The sequence below is a fragment of the Pseudoliparis swirei genome, chromosome 18, assembly GCF_029220125.1.
Source record: "Pseudoliparis swirei isolate HS2019 ecotype Mariana Trench chromosome 18, NWPU_hadal_v1, whole genome shotgun sequence".
Classification (NCBI taxonomy): Eukaryota; Metazoa; Chordata; class Actinopteri; order Perciformes; family Liparidae; genus Pseudoliparis; species Pseudoliparis swirei.
Genome location: NC_079405.1, coordinates 7682201 through 7703371, shown reverse-complemented (window position 1 = coordinate 7703371; position 21171 = coordinate 7682201). Strand labels below are relative to the sequence as shown.

Genomic DNA, 21171 nt, shown 5'->3' with positions numbered 1-21171 from the left:
TAATCATTCTTATATTTTTGAAAAGGTAAAAAAATTAAAAATAAATCACCCTCCTTAATTAATTTTGATACATGTAGTTTTTTTCTGAAAAGGAATGTATGAGTCCTTTCTAAATGTATTGACCATTACCTAAACACATGTGCTCTCTGGTGCGTCTACATCCCGCTCTTCCATTGGCGGCTGTGTGGTGATTCGGTGACTCGGTATGCGACAGGCTGCCTCTGCGTCGGCCGCTGCCCACATCAGATAAAACACTTAAACAATTACTGTCATATCGGCTGCGGTGGGAGAAGAGCTCGTGGCCTCATTACGACCAGATTAGAGCAAGAAACAGAGCCCAGTCGCACTCATTCTTCACTCCTCATCGTCAGTCCGCCGGGCCCTCAGGTGACACTAACCACATTACGGTCCTCACAGAGACGGACGTGAGGAGAGTGTAACGTAACCGGCTGCGACTCGCCGGTCCTTTCTTCCATTATACGTCTCACTTTCCTTTTATTGCTGGACCAAATTACCAATGTGGTTCGCCTTCATCTTCAGGGATTGCGGTGCAGGAAAACAACGACAACAATGACAGCAGTAAAAATGAAATAAATACTATTTAACGTTATTTAATGTAGGACATTTTGTCGCGTAATCACATTTATGGGTGAAGCATTTCCCAAAAGCACTTTGCAATGAGGATATCAAAAATAAAACATCAAACCTCTATCTTTTTAAGTTATAAACTGACGAAATGTAAATGTTACATGCAATTTAACTCGTAGTAATCTGTCAAAAACAACATTCATGAGTAAAATTTGTTCGAGTTTAGCTAAAAATAAAAGAAGCCCCACATAAATGGAAGTAGCCAAATTCATCTCAAGCTGCGACCGCATGCCCGCACGCGTTGGCACAGAAGAAGTCGCGCCACCTTTTATTATCGTCCTCTCGTTGCCACACACCCTGGTTCTGTAAATGAGCACAAACACACACTCACACACTGGACTCCGTGCCAAACGACAGCCTCCTCGGGCGGGAAAACTGTGGCCGCCAAAGGACAGGGAAAGTGAGCCGTGGAGCTGCTGGTCACAGGTGAAGTTCTTTAATAAAGTCCCCCATCGACCTCTCGGGTCGGCGTGTTCCTCTGTGATCACCTTCAGCGTCGGAGACGTTTAACTACGAGCAGGATTTTCTAACATCACGACTAGTTTGGAAGTCAATCATTGTCAATCAATTTATTAAGCTATAAAGTGATTTGGAAACTTAAAACCTCTAGATCACAAATGCGTTTTCTAATAATAATAATCCATTTAATTTATATACTGCTTTTAAAGGTACTCAAAAACATACATGTTGTATTTATACAAAGGGAGAAATTCGGGGATTACTTCATGAATTGTAGTACTAAAACACGTTTATAAAGCACATGTTAACATAGTCCCTTATTACATTTAGTGCATATCTAAATCATTATATGTAGAAATATATGCATGAATAAATTGTCTTTTTAATCATTTAGTAACACTTTAATGATCATAATCCATTGAATTATTATAGCGCTTTTAAAGTTACTCAAAGACACTTTACCTGTTACATTCATACACCGTAGACACAGCCACGAGGAGCAATTCAGGGTTAAGTGTTTCGCTCAAGGACACATCGACTAGGGCGGGGATTGAACCTCCAACCCTCTGATTGAATGATGGACCTGCTACCCACTGACCCACAGTCGCCCCTCGCTCTCTAGTTAAACTTCTAACCTTGCATATTCATAGTTTCGCATATATAATTTAAAGAATTTCCAACAGGGTACTTATCATACAGACATATCAGATGTAAAGTATTTTTTCCAAGCTGATAATTTTATTTTACGTTTTGTTATTTATCTGGAGGGGATCTTTAACGATAATAAACATTCTCAATTGTTTCTCATCTGAGATGGCTCTACGTATCAGCCGTCGCACACACCGATAACTATATTCCTGGGATGTGATGCATCTGTCAGGCTGGTATTCATAATAAAAGCAGTTTGGTGGATTGTTCCCTGTTGTGCAGTCACTGTCTCTAGATGACAGAGGAGATGGCTGTCAGCGTTGACATTAATCACCCAGTTGGTTCTCCGTACCGCTGAGCTGCTGTGAAATACTTCACGAGTTGTGCCCATCTCACACTGGATGTCTACGTCAACATTGTTTTGCAAATGGGAAAGCTGTCATAAACTGGGTTGACGCTTCATCAGTAACAGCTGTGTGAAGATATCGTGGACGATTGAAAAAGCATCTAGAGTTTAGACTAAAACATTAATTGCCAATGGCAACGGGCACGATACAAAAATGGGGAAATATTACAGCAGTGCGAAGTGAAAAAGAGAAAGAATAAGTAGGAGATGGAGCTGATTCCAGCATCCTGCCCTCACATCTCCTGGCGCTTCCCTTTTTGTCTCTTTCATGTGCAGAAAATGTAAAAAGACACTCAGAAATTCAACAATAGCGTTTAAAAGAATGATGACATCTTCACGCTACCTTTGTTCTGTGTCACACACACACACACACAATGCCCCTCTCTCCTCCTCTATTTCTCACTTTGTCATTTGTTATTTTTCTGGCCCATTCTTCCACTCACTGCCTGCATTTCTTGTTTTTCCCTCTCTCTCTCTTCCTCCGCAGGGCAGGGAAAGCTGTTTGTTTTGCATGCATCTCGTGAACTCCATCTGAGCCTGCTATTACTTTTCCGCCGGCGTTTTTTCCTCCTCTTCCCTCAGCACAGAGTTACATTCGCCTGAATGTGCTCTGACGGTTGTTGTTGTTGACAGGCCTGGCGGCGTTATTGTTTATCTAATCAACAACCAGCCAGCTTCTGCATTGCTGTAAATTGGTGTCGTCCTTATTGTAATCTCCCAGGTTATGTTGATGTTGTGTACCACGGGCCTGACGCTGATATCATGGGTATCATCACTGGGAGGAAATGAAAATATGAATTCACCTCTGGCTGAAAAGAGGAAGTGATTTACACTAAATGAGGGATGATTTATTAGTCGGTCAAATGACTGAAATATCTGCACAACTATTGGACAGATTGTTGTTGATCTAGACTTGTCCTGTACCACCACCAGCTATCGACACTCGGCCTACGTGACAGATAAATTAGATATTTAAAATCAGATATTTTACCTCATTTCATAACGTCAACTACATTTTAGTTGTGTATTTTTTTTTTTTTTTCTGGAATTTTTTTAGAAACCCTCTCCATTAATCTATTTTGCTGTTATTTAAAAATTATTTTTCATTGTGAATAAAAAAAAAAAGATTGTCAGGCCACCTAGCACCCTATCTGGCCCGTCAGTTGAGTATCATCGATGTTGACCCAAAGTTTTGTTGAGATATCTTGATAACTTTTTTTAAAACTTTTACATCTACGGAAGAAAAACACTTATTTGCCAAAGCAGCATATTTGGGTTTTATTCACAGTTTATGAAAGGAAAACGACAAACGATACCAAAGGATGAGAAACATCTTCAAATCCACAGACTGTGCAGAATTAGCTAAATATGATGTAATGTTCTCCTTTCTGCTCCTCTGTCTCCTCTTTCTGTGCAGACCATGCTGACTGCCATCTCGATGAGCGCCATCGCTACCAATGGAGTCGTGCCAGGTGGGTGAGCAGACGCTGGCACTGCAAAGTCATCACTGTTTGAGTCCGTCCGCTTCTAAAAATTTCTCTTCTCACTGATTGCTTTTGGCACGTTGCGCCTGGCGCAGCTTGAGATCCCCAGAAACATTAAAAGCTTTAGTCTGGGGGTCTCGTGCACTTTAACTTGTTTGCCACACAACGAAGTACACACAAAATAAAACGTCAGCCAAAATGCTTGAAACTGAAAGTATGTATTTGTATCTGCGTGCAGACACATTATGAGGGACGAGGACAGTGTATGATGTGAGTTTCCATAGTAATGACGGCCTGCGTCTTACCAGTCGGAGTGCATACAGCAGGGTTCAGAGCAAATTACAGGCTTGTGGTAAAGTGTGGAACGCTACACCAATTATAACTGTCTCAGTTATAACTGGTAGCAGCCTCTATGCTGCTGCAAAGTGCTGATTAATCTATTTCTTTGTGCTTGGTTTATTTATTTGCACACTGTTCGGAAATAGAAGCACCGTGTTAATGCAAGAATACAAAATGATTAGTCCCTGAAATGACATAACTATCTATTTGAAAGCAATATGACTGAAGCAAAGCTTTTCAATGACATAAAAACTAAGTCATTAATACATAAAATCAATTCCTGGTGTGACCGTCAATTTATAACAAATCAAAATTAAAAACATTAACTTGTTATAGGTTCACAAACTTGGCAACTTTCTACTTTTCTTTGGGTTGAATACTGGCCGGGAGACACACAATCAACACATAATGAAAGTCCCGTGTATTGGCTTTCGTCATTGCTTTCTTGACTTTGTGTGAAAAAATATAACAAATACATACATAGATGTAAATGTTGTGCGCTGTAATTTGTTGAAATAGTGGTATTGGATACCCGATCCAACTATTTGCGTCCGATATTCATTATCAGTATCGGTGCATCTCTCTTCACTGTATTTTTTTTTTTTTTTTTTTTTTTGTGTATTTTATTCAGTCAATCAAATCAAATACAATACAATATTATTCTATATAATATACAAAAGAGAAAGACTGAAAAGGTATAGGAAGAAGCAAAACATGCTTATAAATTCCTATCCTAAATTAAAATCAAAATAAATCAGGAAATTATTATAAAATAAAGAAAAAAACAACAACAACATATATTTATATATACTACCACATACATCTTCCATATAAATACGTTTTTTATCACGTTTATAACTCTCAAGAATAGTTTTATAAATAATTCCCTTGAAAACCAAAAAGGAGTTCACCATTCTTACATCCATTTCAACATTATTCCATAATTGGACCCCTACAACAGAAATACATCTTCTTTTAATCCCTTGTTTAGCCTTTTGTACCGTGAACTTACAAACATCTCTCAAATCATATTTACACTCATGTATTGAAAATAAACTTTGTACACAGTCTGGCAGTGACTTTGCTTTAGCTCTGTACATTGTCTGCATTATTTTATAATAAACCAAATCATTAAATTTCATAACACGTGATCTGTAAAACAAAGGGTTTGTGTGCTCATAGTAGCCGACATTATTCATGATGCGTATCGCACGTTTTTGTAACGCAACTGTTGAATTTAAAAAGGTTTTATAGGTCGAACCCCACACTTCCACACAATAAGTTAGATATGGCAGTATAAGTGAGCAATACATTATATACAAAGCCTTCGTAGTTAGTACATCTCTACATTTATACAGTATTGCTATTTAATAGCGTACCTCCATACAAACATTCCTGTAACAGTGTTGTGTTTGTGCAGCTGGAGGCTCCTACTACATGATATCCCGTTCGCTGGGCCCGGAGTTTGGGGGAGCGGTGGGGATCTGTTTCTATCTGGGGACCACCTTCGCTGGAGCCATGTACATCCTGGGGGCCATCGAGCTCCTCCTGGTGAGAAACATCCTCTCTCTTATTCGCTTACATCACCAGGGAGCTGCTTTATAATTGTAATGCTTTCGGTGTTGCATGTGTGTGCCAGCCACACAATATTTACAGCGCGAGCCCACCAGGTGGCTCGTGGTTTTGTGTTTGGAGGTGAGTGACGACAGATGTCACTTGAAAGTGTGTGTCGGAAAACCTTCTTCACAAATGTTCAAATAAGGCATTGTAGATAAAAGAGGTGGTTTCAAGTTTCATGCTCCGTATTATTATATGCACAACCGTTACGGAGAAACTGTCGTTGCCAATGGGAATCTTGGATCTCTGGCTCTGCTCAACAATAATCATTAAAATAGAAAAAGGAGAATCTCAGAAATAAAATCGTGTTAAAAGTTCAAGTTATAATTGAAGGCTTAAGTATAAACATACACGACCGTTCAAAAGAGAAAACAAACTTAGAAATGTCCTTATTTTTAAAAGAAAAGCACGTTTTTTTTGCATGAAGATAACCTTACATTTATTAGAAATACACTCTAAACATTGTTAATGTGGTAAATGACTATTCTAGGTGGAAACGTCTGTTTTTTATTGAAATATCTACATCGGTGTATCGAGGCCCATCTCCAGTGTTCTAATGGTACATTGTGTTTGCTCATCGCCTTAGAAGACTAACGAAGGGTCAGAAAACCCTTGTGACATTATGTTAGCACAGCTGAAAACAGTAGAAGCGTGGCCTTCCTTTAAGCTGGAAGTTTGAAGAACAACATTTATACTTCAAATAAAAATAATTATTTCTAATCATGTCAATGTCCTGATTATATTTTCTATTAATTTTTCAATTCCTTTGTGGGAGTTTTCATGGAAAACACGAAATTGTCTGGGTGACCCCAAGCGTTTGAACGGTAGTGTAAATCAAAATAATATAAAAGTAGACAGGATCGCAAACCTCTGATTCATTCCGGATTCTGGTTAATAACCTCAATAACAGCCGTCATGTCAGAAGCAAAGACCACTGACTGGTGAGTGGGTTCATGTTGACGTGAGTAAAGGAGGCCCTCTTTCGTGCAACCTACTTGAACCGACATCCATTCCAAGTCAATTCATGCACAGTGTTGCCACAGCGCAATGAATAAAAAGGGGAAATAATGGGATAGCTTCGCGAGGTTAGTGGAGGATGACCCCCCCCCCAATCAGCTTTTCCCTCCCGGCAGTAAACTCTGCAACATCCTACTTTGACAATTATGTCACGGTGATAACACTCACAACAGCCACTCCAGAGAAAGGTGATGTCAATGAGCATCAAGTGATTGAATAGGAACCCTTAGATTAAATTATGTTGGTAATGTATGAAAGAGATTTGTTGCTCCGGCCCCATATTGGAAATAGTTCAATGATGTGAGGCAAGGAGCCAAACGCAACCGGCAGCAAAGAGGCATTACAAAAACAACCACTGATGAATATGGGCACATTTTCTTTCTCTTTTACAAAAACAAAGTAAAATCATATATATGTTTCCTTTTTTCAAAGATTAAGGGCCTTTTCAGACTAAGGACCATTTTCGTTTTCCGTCCTACTTCTCAATCTGGCGTCCGACTGACATGTCGGCCTCCTTGGTGGCGTAGCAGTTGCAGCAGAAGCCGTTTCTTGGAGCAATTAAGTCAAATTAAGAGTTTGACCTTCACTTTCTTGTCGAGTTAGACGAGAAGATTAAGACCAATCTCATGTCCGTGTGCTCAATACGAACATACTAACAGCCAGCAGTCAGTTAGTAGCTTCAAACAATCAGACATTAAACAATAAATATCATTTTCGATATTACGTGGTAATTATTGAGCCTGAGCGATCTGCTTCTTCCTGTTTGCACTCTTAACACTAAGCTAAGATAACCAGTATGACTTAAAAGCAACATGTCAGAGCATATCCTTCAACATGTGTCATGACAGTTATAGAAATATATGTTTAGGATATGTAGAACCAACACTTTGACACAAAATGTTCCAAAATATATTTGGTGACATAATTTAAACATCCACTGTATTTCAACCACTGACACTTGAGAATAATTTAACATTAACATTTTTATTGTTGTGTTTCCTTATGGCCCTTCTTGGCCAGATGCATGGTTCATTTTTAATTTATTTGTATTTATTTTTTATTATTATGCATTCTTACTTTTGAAAGTTGTATTTCTGTAAAAATACCAAAATATAATATCACGTATAAAAACTTTTTTTTCTTCAAAGAACCACTGACACAAAGACAGGATTACGACTCCACAGTTTCACTGTGTATTGTAAAGGTTTTTATCGATGTCTAAATGAGTATAATTTAATCCAGGAGGAGTTTTTGAGATCACTTTACCCTTGACAGCAGAAAGCAGAGCAGCTTGATTGCCGCGGACAGGTGACACAAATTGGCAAAACATAAAATCTACCTCTAAATCTAGTGCATCGCCGTGTGCCTCTCATGCCTTTGAGATCACAGAGTTCTCCTTCAGTTTATTTTCCTCCTCAAAGCGCTTTGAAGCTATTTTTTTTCCTCAAGCTGAGTGTTCTTCAACGAGAATCCTGATTAGTTGACGAAATGCAGGGATCTTTCAACTCGATCTTCATTCCTCCTCCTCCTCCTCCTCCTCTTCTGTCTTTTATTCAACACTATTTCCACTGCAGTCCCCCTCTGTTGGGTAATTATGCAAATACTGCATTAGCGAGCGATCAAGACACTGCCGGAGTAACAAGACAATTCCTTGAAACAGCGCTCATCACTTTGGTCCGCTGTTATCAACCTACCGGAGTGTGTTTTTTTAAAACTTTTGTATTCTTCCATTATTCTCCTTCTGGATGCCTCTCATGGATATGCAGAGTTTGATCATGCCCGGAGGTTAATTCTGTCTTCTGGGTCAACGCTGGCTTAGTTTCCATTGTAAAATAACAATCCCTGCAGAATTGTAAGGAGCGGATCTGGGAGAGGGCTGATTTGAATACGTTTCATCCTTCCACCCGAGCCGAGAAACACAAACTGATGCTGCTATTTTTAGGAAGCATGAACAGTTCACAGCGAAGCAGGAGATGTGTTTGCCGAGTGATAAAAGCTGTTCTTAGCACCAGATCACTTTCTCCAGCCAAATAACCAAAATCAACCACGACTCCCTGCTTGTTCTTCTCAATTCGATTTCCTCTTTAAGGTGATTCAACTGTTTTGAGTGATTACTTGAGAGAGAAAAAAGAAGAAAAAAAAGCGATATTCCCATGGTTATGTAACAGCTTCGGCATGAATCATCTCAAGCCGATGACAGATACTGACGGGCTAATAAGGGGTTTATCGTTTTTGTATATATGATGGGACTATTCTTGGATTAACCCGTAGTAAAAGTGTCATAAAGGCAGTTCATTTTGAATATTATTAGCCCGCTGGAGTTCTTTAATTAAGCTGAATTAAAATCGAAGAGCAGTTTCATGCTTGAAGCTTCAGTCGAGAGCTGTTGATGTGAGCACCACATGTTTTCACACTCTACAGAGTTGTCCTTCTCACTCACCTCACGCTTTTACCACCTCCCTTATTGTGTTGCATCTATTTTGTTTTGTTTTTGTACCGGGCTGGAATTGATTAAATTCTGCAGTAAACAGTAAACTAGAGGAGCAGGCTTGTGACCTGGTATCTCCGAGTTTAAATCCCCAGGCAGGCTGGATGAAAAAGCGAGGAGGGAAAGTGGATGAGTGACCACCATGATGCCCTCGAGCAACAATAAGATTGTGTGGAACTTTTATATGAGGATTGCAGGTGTGATATCTCTGGATGTAAACAGTGGAAAACAATAATATCATAACCTTCTGCTTCAGATCTACATATGTCCCAAGGCGGCCATCTTTCCCCTCGAGGGCCTGGAGGGCGCCGAGGCAGAGGCCGCCCTGCTGAACAACATGCGCGTGTACGGGACCCTCCTTTTGATCTCCATGGCCACGGTGGTGTTTGTCGGCGTGCAGTATGTCAACAAGCTGGCCCTCGTCTTTCTGGCCTGCGTCATTCTCTCCATCCTGGCCGTCTACGTCGGCGTCATCATAACCGCCGTCGACGTTCCGGATTTCCCGTAAGCAGTGACGACCAAGACAGTCCATCAGAATACAAGCGTAGCCTCGAGAACGTAACCGTAACGACCACACCTGATGTATGAACACAAGCACACGACAGGCCACCACCTTGACCGGATGCTATACGTAGCCATCTGTGTTGACTTGAAGGCTCTGAAATGAACACTGTATTTTATTTAGTGCCGATAACACGACAGTTAGAGCTGACCAGGTCCAAGACTTTTAGACTTGTTCGTTAAGTTGGAGCTGAACTTGCGACACACTGAAGTATATTTGTAAAGATGCTGATGAATCAACAGTTACATGTAAACTAGACGGTTACTTTTCAACCCACTTCAACACATTTGAGCTCGGACTCTCTGGACCTGGTTTGACCTGCAAAAATCACAAAATCAGGGCTTCCTGATAGGAATAGTGTTGTTTGAGGCTAAACATTGAAATTGAAAACAAATGACATTCTTTCACTTTTATGTGTTGCTATCTAAATGCTTTTAGTTACTTGTTTCTTCCGAGCTGTTGTTCCAGAAGTGACCACATTAATCAAATTGAAAAGAACAAAATTAAATCTGGCATTTTGTAATTTAATGTATTATTATTGTTATTCTAATTATTATAATCATACTAATTATTCTTGCCTTTATTATTTATTATTTTAATGATTGCTTTTGTTGCTATTTTTATTTCGGATTTTTTTTTTTTTTTCCTATTATTATTGTTTTGGTTATTTTTATTATTCTATTATACAAAATGTCATAAACACATTGTGTTGCTTCTCCTCTCTCCAGTGTGTGTCTGTTGGGTAACCGCACTTTGATTTCGAAGAACTTCGACGTGTGTGCCAAGACCATCGAGTCGGCTAACGGGACAGTCACCACCCAGCTGTGGCGCATGTTCTGCGACTCACCTTTCCTCAACGCTACCTGCGATAAGTACTTCACCTCCAACAACGTGACCCAGATACAGGGCATCCCGGGGCTCACCAGTGGAATCCTGTCAGGTTAGTTTATCCCGTTTGGATCTGCCTGTGTGAAATCTTTATACAGTGAACACACAAATACAAAAATCCATTGCGTCTTTCCGTCTTTTGTCTTGGTATGTTGATGCTGAGTTACGAATAATTAACTAGTGGTGTTGCATTCTCTCCTCGAAGGAAAAAGTCTCTACATCTTCCACCTAAAAACAAATAACACATCTTTTCTGACGATGCCTTGAATAGAAACAGATTAGCACTTCAGTGGCACTTGAATGGCACTTATAGCATTTTTGTTGTTTGGCTTTCTTGAAGAAACAATACTTGAATCTTGTTGTTCTGAGTTTGTACTCGTGGTTGAATGCACGTTTGAATGCTATAACAAAAAGGCCTTTGATGTCAGTTAGTCATAGACTTCTACAACCAACTCGCTTCGCCTAAATATTTTTGTTCGAAGACGCTGCTTTATGACTTCAATGTAAGGCCTGGCCCTTAAATGTCACCGTTCAAGCACTACATCAGGTTCAGGTGGGAGACAACCTATTTGAATTTGAACCTCAGCCTTTTGGAGCCTAGTGTTGCTTAAAATCCCTCCAAAATAACCCCTGGAATGCATGTTGTTGTTGTTTATTGTAAAACAAATATAAAGCTTCAAATGAACTATGTAAAAGGAGAAATAACTGAGAACTGCAAAGCTTAAGTCATCCAGGTGGTGTTATTTTCTCCCGACTAAATGCTTCTCTCCGTCCCTCTCGCCCATCCAGAGAACATGTTTGCGACCTACTATGATAAAGGGGATCTGATTGCCAGGAAGAACATGGAGTCAATCGACGACCCGGACGACCCTCTGACCAACGCAAACCGCTACGTGTTGGCCGACATCTCCAGCTTCTTTACGTTGCTGGTCGGCATCTACTTCCCTTCTGTGACAGGTGAAAATCTGGATTATTAATACCGTGCTCCTGCCCGTGTTTGTATGTGAATCTCCGTGACCGTGCAAGTGTTTGCTTCTCGATTATCTATTCAGGGATCATGGCTGGCTCCAACCGCTCCGGAGATCTGCGTGACGCACAGAAGTCCATCCCCATTGGAACCATTGCAGCCATCACCACCACCTCCTTTGTCTGTATCCTCTCACTCCTGCCCTCTCACTACTGCCCCCTGCAGGAAAGAAAGGGTCACTGCACAGAGCAATTTTGTAAAATAATTAAATGTCCACCCAATTTTGATATTTAAGAGTATGCACTTCATCAAATATTTGATCCTAGAGAGGACATTACAAGTCAAATGTAGTCCCCGGGATTTGTAATGGTACACAAATCCTAATTATTACCTTGTTTAGATAATATTTAACGTTATTGTCTTTGCCCAGTGTACAAATACTGAGACACTGAATTGTAATTTAGCATCTAAGTGCAAAAAGTTTAGACTTATAGAATATGTACAAAATGCATAAAAATGTAATCTGGAAAAAAACACAAGAAATATACTAGATATATACAGTATGGGCAATATAAAACATGTGCCGCAGTCACAGTAGGAATACTACAGCAGACATCTAAAAGTACGAGAGATATTCCAGCCAGATAGCCACTCAAATTGTGTTTTAAGTTCAGGGATGATGCGTCAGACACCACTGGACCGATGCTGACAGGACTTGAAGTGGCGATGCTCTATGGTTGCTTTGCTCTGCTGCAACAAAAACACACTGATTGGCCTGCAGGGAGCACCATAATTAAAGGTCAACATGTTTGAACTGTGAAAGGTCATCACTGCTACAATACCAGTCTGATTTTGACTGGGGGTATTGCATCGTTTTTCTGGAGTATGCTTGTATCGCTCCTGGGAGATGACGTTGACTCGAATCATGGTGGCATCGCTACTGAATCAGTCCAATATGAGCTAGTTTTTCACTCAAAACACATCTGAGTTCTCCAACACGTTCATGTTTTATTGAACATTAAATATACTCGGCTGTTAAAGTATTAAGCAGATGTAAAAGATGCTGAGCACAGAAATGTAAAAGGAAAGATTACTGCGCATAAAGAAGGGGCGTGTGGAACATCATTTGGCTGCACTTCAACAAACAGGCCTCTAACTCCTGAATGTCTTCCATGTATCTCGGAGTAATCAGCTTGGAGTCTCCACAAATTTGATTAGAACGTCTAATCGAATCAGCGGGCTGCCCATGCAATCACAAGTTAATAAAGCAGGAGGCTATTAGTTTCAATGTCATTGATCTCTGAGATATTATCCGAAACTAAATCGATTGATGCCCTTTTCTTTAGCAAACACAGTTCATTGGTTTATCAGATTATTAAGTGCATCTTCAACGGGAAAGGTTGATGATGCAATCAAATCCCATCCATCACTAAACCGGTTACATCGAAGGAATATTGACGACGCATGTCTATGAAATATTGTAACTTTCCTGATCCATAACTGCTTAGATATGTCCAGTGTGTTTCTGTTTGGTGCCTGCATTGAGGGCGTGGTCCTCCGGGACAAGTAAGTCAATCCTTTGTTAGCTGAGAGAAACGACCCTGATGATTATCTCCACAGTATGCTTGCTGTAAATAAAGAGTTTTAAATGGGCAAACAACCTTTCCTCATTTTAAGGTTTGGAGAGGGAGTCCACGGGAATTTGGTGATCGGCACGCTCGCTTGGCCGTCACCGTGGGTGATCGTGATCGGCTCCTTCTTCTCCACCTGCGGGGCGGGGCTGCAGAGTCTGACGGGAGCTCCTCGCCTCATGCAGGCCATCGCCAAGGACGGCATCGTGCCCGCCCTCCGGGTCAGTCCGTCTTCCTTTTCCCTCACCTCTCCAGCGGTGTTGACGCGCCGGCGCTCCGAGCAGACGGTGAACGTGCCTCTGTCGTTCCTTGCAGATCTTCGGCCACGCGAAGGCCAACGGAGAACCCACGTGGTCCCTGCTGCTGACGGCTTGTATCTGCGAGATCGGCATCCTCATCGCTTCCCTGGATGCGGTGGCTCCCATCCTCTCCATGTGAGAACATGAAGTCGCTCATTCACTGACGTTACGGACTTTTCAGAGCGCGACTCCTTGAAACGATGCAAATGCCACATTTTAGGGGCTCGGGATTGTGCTCGTCACACAAAGGGCAGGACGCTTTTCTGCTTCATTCATACGTATAAATACCCGTGCATGTGACGCAACACACTTCTTGGATTGCAAATCAGGGTGATGACGTCACAGGTTGCTGTGTTTCTAGCTGAGTTTCTGTGTGTGTCCCGCAGGTTTTTCCTGATGTGCTACATGTTTGTGAACCTGGCCTGTGCTCTGCAGACGCTGCTGAGGACTCCAAACTGGAGACCCCGCTTCAAGTTCTACCACTGGTCCGTGCAGCAGCTACTGAGACCAAATAGCGACTGGATTATTGTGTTTGAAGTACTTTTTAAAAAAGACGTCTCTCTGGGCCTCTATCTTACTGTCTGTGTCTGTCAACAGGGCTCTGTCCTTTTTGGGGATGAGCTTGTGTCTCACTCTCATGTTCATCTGCTCCTGGTACTACGCCATCTTCGCCATGGTAATTGCCGGCTCCATCTACAAGTATATCGAGTTCGCAGGGTGAGTGGAGCACAACCCCAGGAGAGATTGGATTCGCTGGCTGCCTTTGGGTTTTCTGTGTGTGTGTGTATGTGTGTGTGTGTGTGTGTGTTTGCTGTATTTTAAGACTGTTCTGCTTGTAAATCAATGCTGTTACTATTTTTGTGTTGTTGAGGGGTTTAAAGAGAAATTGGTGTTTTGGGTTTTAGTGCTTCTGTTTGTTTTGTCTCCTCTTCCTCATCCGTGCCGATGTCCTCGCAAAACACTTATTAGACTAGTAGGAAACAAGTAAATACGATGTGTTATAATTATGGGTGGATTATGAGACGACCAATGGGTGAGGACCCCTCACCCCTCCGACATAAACCCCAGCCTCGAAGTGGCTACAAACGCTGGAGCCAAACATCATTAAATGATGTTTTGCAGGTAAAGATTTTTAAAAAGCTACACAGTAGATCTGTCGGCTATACACTACCGTTCAAAAGTTTGGGGTCATCCAGACAATTTCGTGTCTTCCATGAAAACTCACTTTTATTTATCAAATGAATTGAAAATTGAATAGAAAATATAGTCAAGACATTGACAAGGTTAGAAATAATGATTAATATTTGAAGTATTAATTTTGTTCTTCAAACTTCAAGCTCAAAGGAAGGCCAGTTGTATAGCTTATATCACCATCATAACTGTTTTTAGCTGTGCTAGCATAATTGCACAAGGGTTTTCAAATCAGATATTAGTCTTCTAAGGCGATTAGCAAACACAATGTACCATTAGAACACTGGAGTGATAGTTGATGGAAATGGGCCTCTATACACCTATGGAGATATTTCATTAGAAACCAGACGTTTCCACCTAGAATAGTCATTTACCACATTAACAATGTATCGTGTGTATTTTTGATTAATGTTATCTTTATTGAAAAAACAGTGCTTTTCTTTGAAAAATAAAGACATTTCTAAGTGACCCCAAACTTTTGAACGGTAGTGTAATTACTCTGCATCTCTTTGTAGTTGCAGACCTGTCAGGTTCAGAAAACAGCACCTGAATTTCAGTTTTAGTTCACACTGGAGGTAGAGAGTGTCTGTCACAGGAGATCCACACTGAACCTTCTAAACACAGGAAACCAGCAAAGAAAGCCTACGATTAAAATGGTGGCCCGTGCTCGCTCAGTAATCCTCCCATGCGTATGACGGTGTCGCACCGAGCGACGCGCACTGTGTATTTAAGCGCTGTAATTCCCCGTGGTGAGTAACATCATGTTAACCTGACATTTACCAGTGAGGCCTTATCACACTGCAGCATCTCATTCAAAAGTCTGTTTGTCTCCGTGTGCTCGACTGTGTCACTCTCACTTATTATATTCAGAACAAAGCCGCTTAACTTTTCCTCACATTGTGATCGGGGGATATTGATTGGCGCTCATCTGTGTCCCAGTGCGGAGAAAGAGTGGGGAGACGGGATCCGAGGCCTGTCTCTGAGCGCCGCTCGCTACGCCCTCATGCGGCTGGAGGAAGGTCCGCCGCACACCAAGAACTGGAGGTATAAAGCACACAGTCACACTTTGTCATGTTTTACCGCCGGTCTAAAAATGAACACGCGGTCTCCCCGTTACTAGGATTCCCCTCATCGAAGCTGTCGATAATCAAGAAGTGTTTCGTGAACTCTTTAACCCTCCTGTTACCTTCACATTTACTAACATATTTTACCCTCGGGGTCAATTTGACCCCAGCAATTAAAACCTCCAGAAATTTTTTAGAATTAATATTGCTTCCCAAGTTTAAGTGTGAGGTACTTTATGTTTGTTTGTTGACTACCTAAATAGCCCTTTAAATATATAAAAAAGTTGATATTTCTTATATGTTTGACACAGTGAAAAACAGCCTGGGGTCAAATTGACCCCAAAGAACACCGACATTAAACATTGAATGGGGTCAAATTGACCCTAAAGGTAACAGGAGGGTTAACACCCTTTCACGCCGGTTCTCTCCGTCTCTCCTTCCCGACGAGAACTCGTTCATCTGTTTGATTCTTCGTTGCTCCTCCTCTGCATCTCTTCCCCTCGACCTTGTTTTCCGTCTGGTGTTTTTCACTTCCGCTCCCCTCTCTTCAGGCCCCAGTTGTTGACGCTCGTTAGTACGGACGCCGAGCAGAACGTGGAACAGCCTCGCCTGCTCTCTCTGACCAACCAGCTGAAGGCGGGCAAAGGGCTGACCATTGTCGGAACCGCTCTGGAGGGAACCTTCCTGGTGAACCACGAACAGAGCCATCGTGCAGAGCAGGTGGGGAGCCCTCACATTCATTCACATCTTCAAATGGAAGTCATTTCAAAAGGTCGTTCTTCTGTGGGAGAAAGAATACAATATATCAAATGTGATCACAGACAAGGAACCAAGCTTCAAAGGTATGCCTGACAATAGATGTGCAAAAATGTATCTAACATGGATACCTGTGTTAAGTTTGTTGTTTAAATACAAATGTGTGTGTGGTGCCACTTATGATAATACACATTGAGTCTCTTGTTATTATAGTTTTGAATCACTGGATTTTCCATTGCGTCTTACCACTGGACCTGGAGATCTATTTGAACTCATGTCATACACAAATGTATGTACATACAGTATATACACTACCTTTCAAAAGTTTGGGGTCACTTAGAAATGTCTTTATTTTTCAAAGAAAAGCACTGTTTTTTCAATAAAGATAACATTAATCAAAAATACACTCTATACATTGTTAATGTGGTAAATGACTATTCTAGGTGGAAACGTCTGGTTTCTAATGAAATATCTCCATCGGTGTATAGAGGCCCATTTCCATCAACGATCACTCCAGTGTTCTAATGGTACATTGTGTTTGCTCATCGCCTTAGAAGACTAATGGATGATTAGAAAACCCTTGTGCAATTATGTTAGCACAGCTGAAAACAGTTATGCTGGTGATATAAGCTATACAACTGGCCTTCCTTTGAGCTTGAAGTTTGAAGAACAAAATTAATACTTCAAATATTAATCATTATTTCTAACCTTATCAATGTCTTGACTATATGTTCTATTCAATTTTCAAATCATTTGATAAATAAAAGTGAGTTTTCATGGAAGACACGAAATTGTCTGGATGACCCCAAACCTTTGAACGGTAGTGTATATAGAACCATAGACTGTATATAAGAACTTTATCTTATTATCATGACATGACATCAACCACTGGTTTGTGGACTACGTTTGTTAAGATAAAATGTTGGCATTTTGGTCATCTAAAAGTGACACTACAGTCAATAGTTCTGTGCGTGTTCAAAGTTTCTTGGGCAAAACCACCCTGCTAGCCTCATGCTAACGCTAAGCTACCCTTCCCCCTGTCCTCTGACTCTCGGTGACCTGTATTCCCCGCCTTTCCTCTCCAGGCGCTGCGCAAAGTGATGGAGACCGAGAAGGTGAAGGGCTTCTGTCAAGTGACCGTGTCCTCCAACCTGCGCGACGCGACCTCCCACCTCCTCCAGGCCAGCGGGCTGGGAGGCCTGAAGCACAACGCCGTGCTGGTGTCCTGGCCTCACAACTGGAGGCAGGGAGACGAGCACCAGAGCTGGAGGAACTTTGTTGGTGGGTCACTGGGAAAGCGGATCAACCACTCGACCCATCCAAAAGCGTTGGCGTGTGCCAGTGCAGTGTGTCTGAAGCATCTCAGCGAGACCCCATCTGTACCAGCTCATCCAGCTATTAGCCTCTCTGCTAGAGGGTGGCAGATGAAATGAAAATATCTCTCGTAAAAAGAATAGCTGGTCGATGTCAACGCCTCCCGCAGCAACGACAGCGGGAGTGGTCCCGCTCACACTCTGCCTCTCTGCATGTGTCCGCTCTGCAGAGTTGGTCAGAGAGGCCACCGCCGCCGACCTGGCTCTGCTCGTCCCGAAGAACATCGCCGCCTTCCCGTCCAACGGGGAGCGCTACACCGAGGGTCACATCGACGTCTGGTGGATCGTCCACGATGGAGGCATGCTGATGCTGCTGCCCTTCCTTCTCCGACAGCACAAGGTACCGGGGGCCGCAAAACAAGTGTTTGTACAAACAAGTAAACAAGCAAAGGACGGTGTACATTCTTACGGACAATACAAACACTTTGTTAAAAAGATGCCAAGCCTTATGTATGCCATATCCTGGCATCCTGTCATAATACATCTGGAGTTGTATTCCTCTGAGATGCAGCTCAGAAATAGTTTCTGTCGTGTTTTGTGGAAAGGGTTCATGTTCTAACCGAGGATGCAAGATTTGCCAAATCAAATCCTTTAAAACAAGATTTACTAATGATTAAAAAAAGATAGATAGATAGATAGATAGATAAATACTTTATTAATCCCCAAGGGGAAATTTGTCGTAGCAGTAGCAGCACCAATAAACTAAACACACGAGAATTAAAAATTAAAAAATTTAAAATAAATAAAATATAAAAAACAGGGATGAAAGATATAGATGTATACAAAGTAAAATATAAAATAAAATATATATGTATATATACAACATATATGCATACACAATACAACACTAATGACTAAAATTAAATTAAATATAAAAATATTAAATATAGACAGTGTGCAAAATGCAAAGTATGTGTATGTGTGTAGTGTAAATGAAATGAAATGTGTGTGTATGTGTGTAGTGTAAATAAATGAAATGTGCGAAGTGCAGATCATCATCAAAAAACATAAAGTAGTCAGAACAATTCTGTACGGGTATGTGAACCGGGTTGTTTTTGCTGCTCAGGTTTGGAGGAAGTGCAAGATGCGCATCTTCACCGTGGCCCAGTTGGACGACAACAGCATCCAGATGAAAAAAGACCTGACCACATTCCTCTATCATCTCCGTATCGACGCCATGGTGGAAGTTGTAGAAATGGTGAGTTGTGTCAAGACTGCACTGACCTTTTCACATTCATGTAACCACGAGTGTCAGAAAAAGCTCTGGTTACGTCATCAAAGAACCCAGCGATGCCTCGGGTTCGTACTGTCATGGAAAACCTGGAAAGGGGATTTTTAAATGTTTATTTCCAGGCCTGGAAAAGTCCTGGGGAAAAAAATCCCAACGTTTGGGAAAAGTCATGGAAATGTGTTATATTCATATGTCCGTTGACGCTGAGTTTTAAATGATGAATATATTCTTTCAAAAGAATGACGCTCGAAATATAAGCCGGCATACGCTCTCATACTCTAAATATTTCGCGCTGCAACTGAACGCACCTTAACTAAAAATATAAATGTTCATTCTTTGAATCAAACTATTGTCTCTCTTGTGTCATTTAGGGATATACTTTATGTTTTGGAATTCTCATTTTTAGTTTGATTACTGCTACTTTTCCTCACTTCTTCAGGTATGCACCGAGATTTAAAAAAAAGAAAGTAAGTCTCGGTCATTTAGTTTAACCCTCCTGTTACCTTTAGGGTCAATTTGACCCCATTCAATGATTAATGTCGGTGTTCTTTGGGGTCAATTTGACCCCAGGCTGTTTTTCACTGTGTCAAACATATAAGAAATATCAACTTTTTTATATATTTAAAGGGCTATTTAGGTAGTCAACAAACAAACACAAAGTACCTCACACTTAAACTTGGGAAACAATATTAATTCTAATAATTTTCTGGAGGTTTTAATTGCTGGGGTCAAATTGACCCGGAGGGTAAAATATGTTAGTAAATGTGAAGGTAACAGGAGGGTTAAAGTCATGGAAAAATCATATGGAAATCCATTGATCAAAATGTGTATGAACCCTGAGGTGGAAGTACACCCCGGGAACGGCCCTGGTGAGAGGTTCAGGGTTCAGCATGGAATAAATAGTGTCTGAAAACGTGAGCTTCGTTATCCCCACTCGAGCTTTTCCCCCCAACACTGACACGTCGGTTCCATCTCATCCAGGACTCAGCAGACTGTGAAATGACTGTGAAAAGCACCGCAGCAGAAATGAACCCTCCGTTCTCCTTCCTCTCAGCACGACAGCGACATCTCGGCCTACACCTACGAGAAGACCCTGGTGATGGAACAGCGGTCGGAGCTGCTGAAGCGGATCAACCTGTCCAAGAACGAGCGCGAGAGAGAGGTAGGGGAGCTGTTGTCTGGAGGACGCACGCGTGACCTCGACGGGATTTTGACTCGTCGTGACACGTAAACCCCTCCGGACGAAAAAAAAGCATGTCCACGGTCGAGTCGGAGCAGCGGGACTCCGTATCTCCCGCCTCCATCAGCGTCGACTGCAGCAGCGACGGCTTTGCTTTTGTGAACCGCAGATGTGCGAGATGAAAGATATTGATCTCAGTGGTCGACTATTATATCGGCGCCTCCAATTTCCCTCCGCGGAACTTTCTTTGCATATCGGCACGACCTCAGCCCGACGTCCCGGCGTCTCCTCTCGTGTCTCCGCCCGTGTCTTCACAGATCCAGAGCATCACCGATTCGTCCCGCGGGTCGATCCGCCGCAAGAACCCGGCCGCCGTGACCGCCCAGCTGAGTGTCACCGAGGACCCGCCGGCGGCCAGCAAGGAGGAGAAGCCCGAGGAAGAGGTAGAGCACGGAGGGAAGCGTGGAGTTTGTGCTCGCGTGTCGGGGATTTAACGCGGAACGAGCAAGAAGCGGAAGCGGGAAAACCGCGGGATTAATTAGTTAATCGAAATCTGGAAAACCAAGTCCTTTATTTGGTGTTATAGAATTACTACAACTTTATATGATTCAGAGGAATAGTTCGACATGTTTGGATTTAAAGTGAAGGGGCTGTAGTGGAATAGGAGGGGAAGGCACGTTCATGCTCGATTGTTCTTCTATTGGACCTGCAGGGTCATTTGAAGGTCATGTGACAAAATAAAGTGTCGTGAAATGCTGACTGAGCAATGTACGGCTCCTTAATCTCGCTTCTCTCCCCCTCCCTCTCTCAAACACCGTTTCTCTCTGTGACTTCGATGTTCGATGTGCTTCTTTTACATTTCCACCGCGACTCTTTCAACCTCCCCCCCCCCCCGTGATGTACATGTGACTCTCCACGTGCGT

General features: G+C 41.9%; 1 protein-coding gene across 7 annotated transcripts in view; it reads left to right on the top strand.

Moving 5' to 3' along the window:
* Positions 1-21171, top strand: part of slc12a5a (solute carrier family 12 member 5a) — a 176084-nt gene that overhangs the window by 146323 nt on the left and 8590 nt on the right. For 4 of the 7 annotated variants that reach the window (XM_056438378.1, XM_056438383.1, XM_056438379.1 and 1 more), the window contains exons 5-21: positions 3579-3633; positions 5405-5535; positions 9363-9610; positions 10397-10608; positions 11346-11513; positions 11609-11707; positions 13032-13089; positions 13201-13588; positions 13889-13938; positions 14051-14170; positions 15584-15688; positions 16260-16428; positions 17550-17745; positions 18008-18177; positions 18904-19035; positions 20123-20230; positions 20566-20691. In XM_056438378.1, coding sequence (XP_056294353.1) covers positions 3579-3633; positions 5405-5535; positions 9363-9610; positions 10397-10608; positions 11346-11513; positions 11609-11707; positions 13032-13089; positions 13201-13588; positions 13889-13938; positions 14051-14170; positions 15584-15688; positions 16260-16428; positions 17550-17745; positions 18008-18177; positions 18904-19035; positions 20123-20230; positions 20566-20691 — 2535 coding nt within the window. Of the gene's footprint in view, positions 1-3578; positions 3634-5404; positions 5536-9362; positions 9611-10396; positions 10609-11345; positions 11514-11608; positions 11708-13031; positions 13090-13200; positions 13589-13839; positions 13939-14050; positions 14171-15583; positions 15689-16259; positions 16429-17549; positions 17746-18007; positions 18178-18903; positions 19036-20122; positions 20231-20565; positions 20692-21171 lie in introns of all 7 variants that reach the window. The other 3 variants (XM_056438382.1, XM_056438381.1, XM_056438380.1) reach the window with 1 other exon arrangement.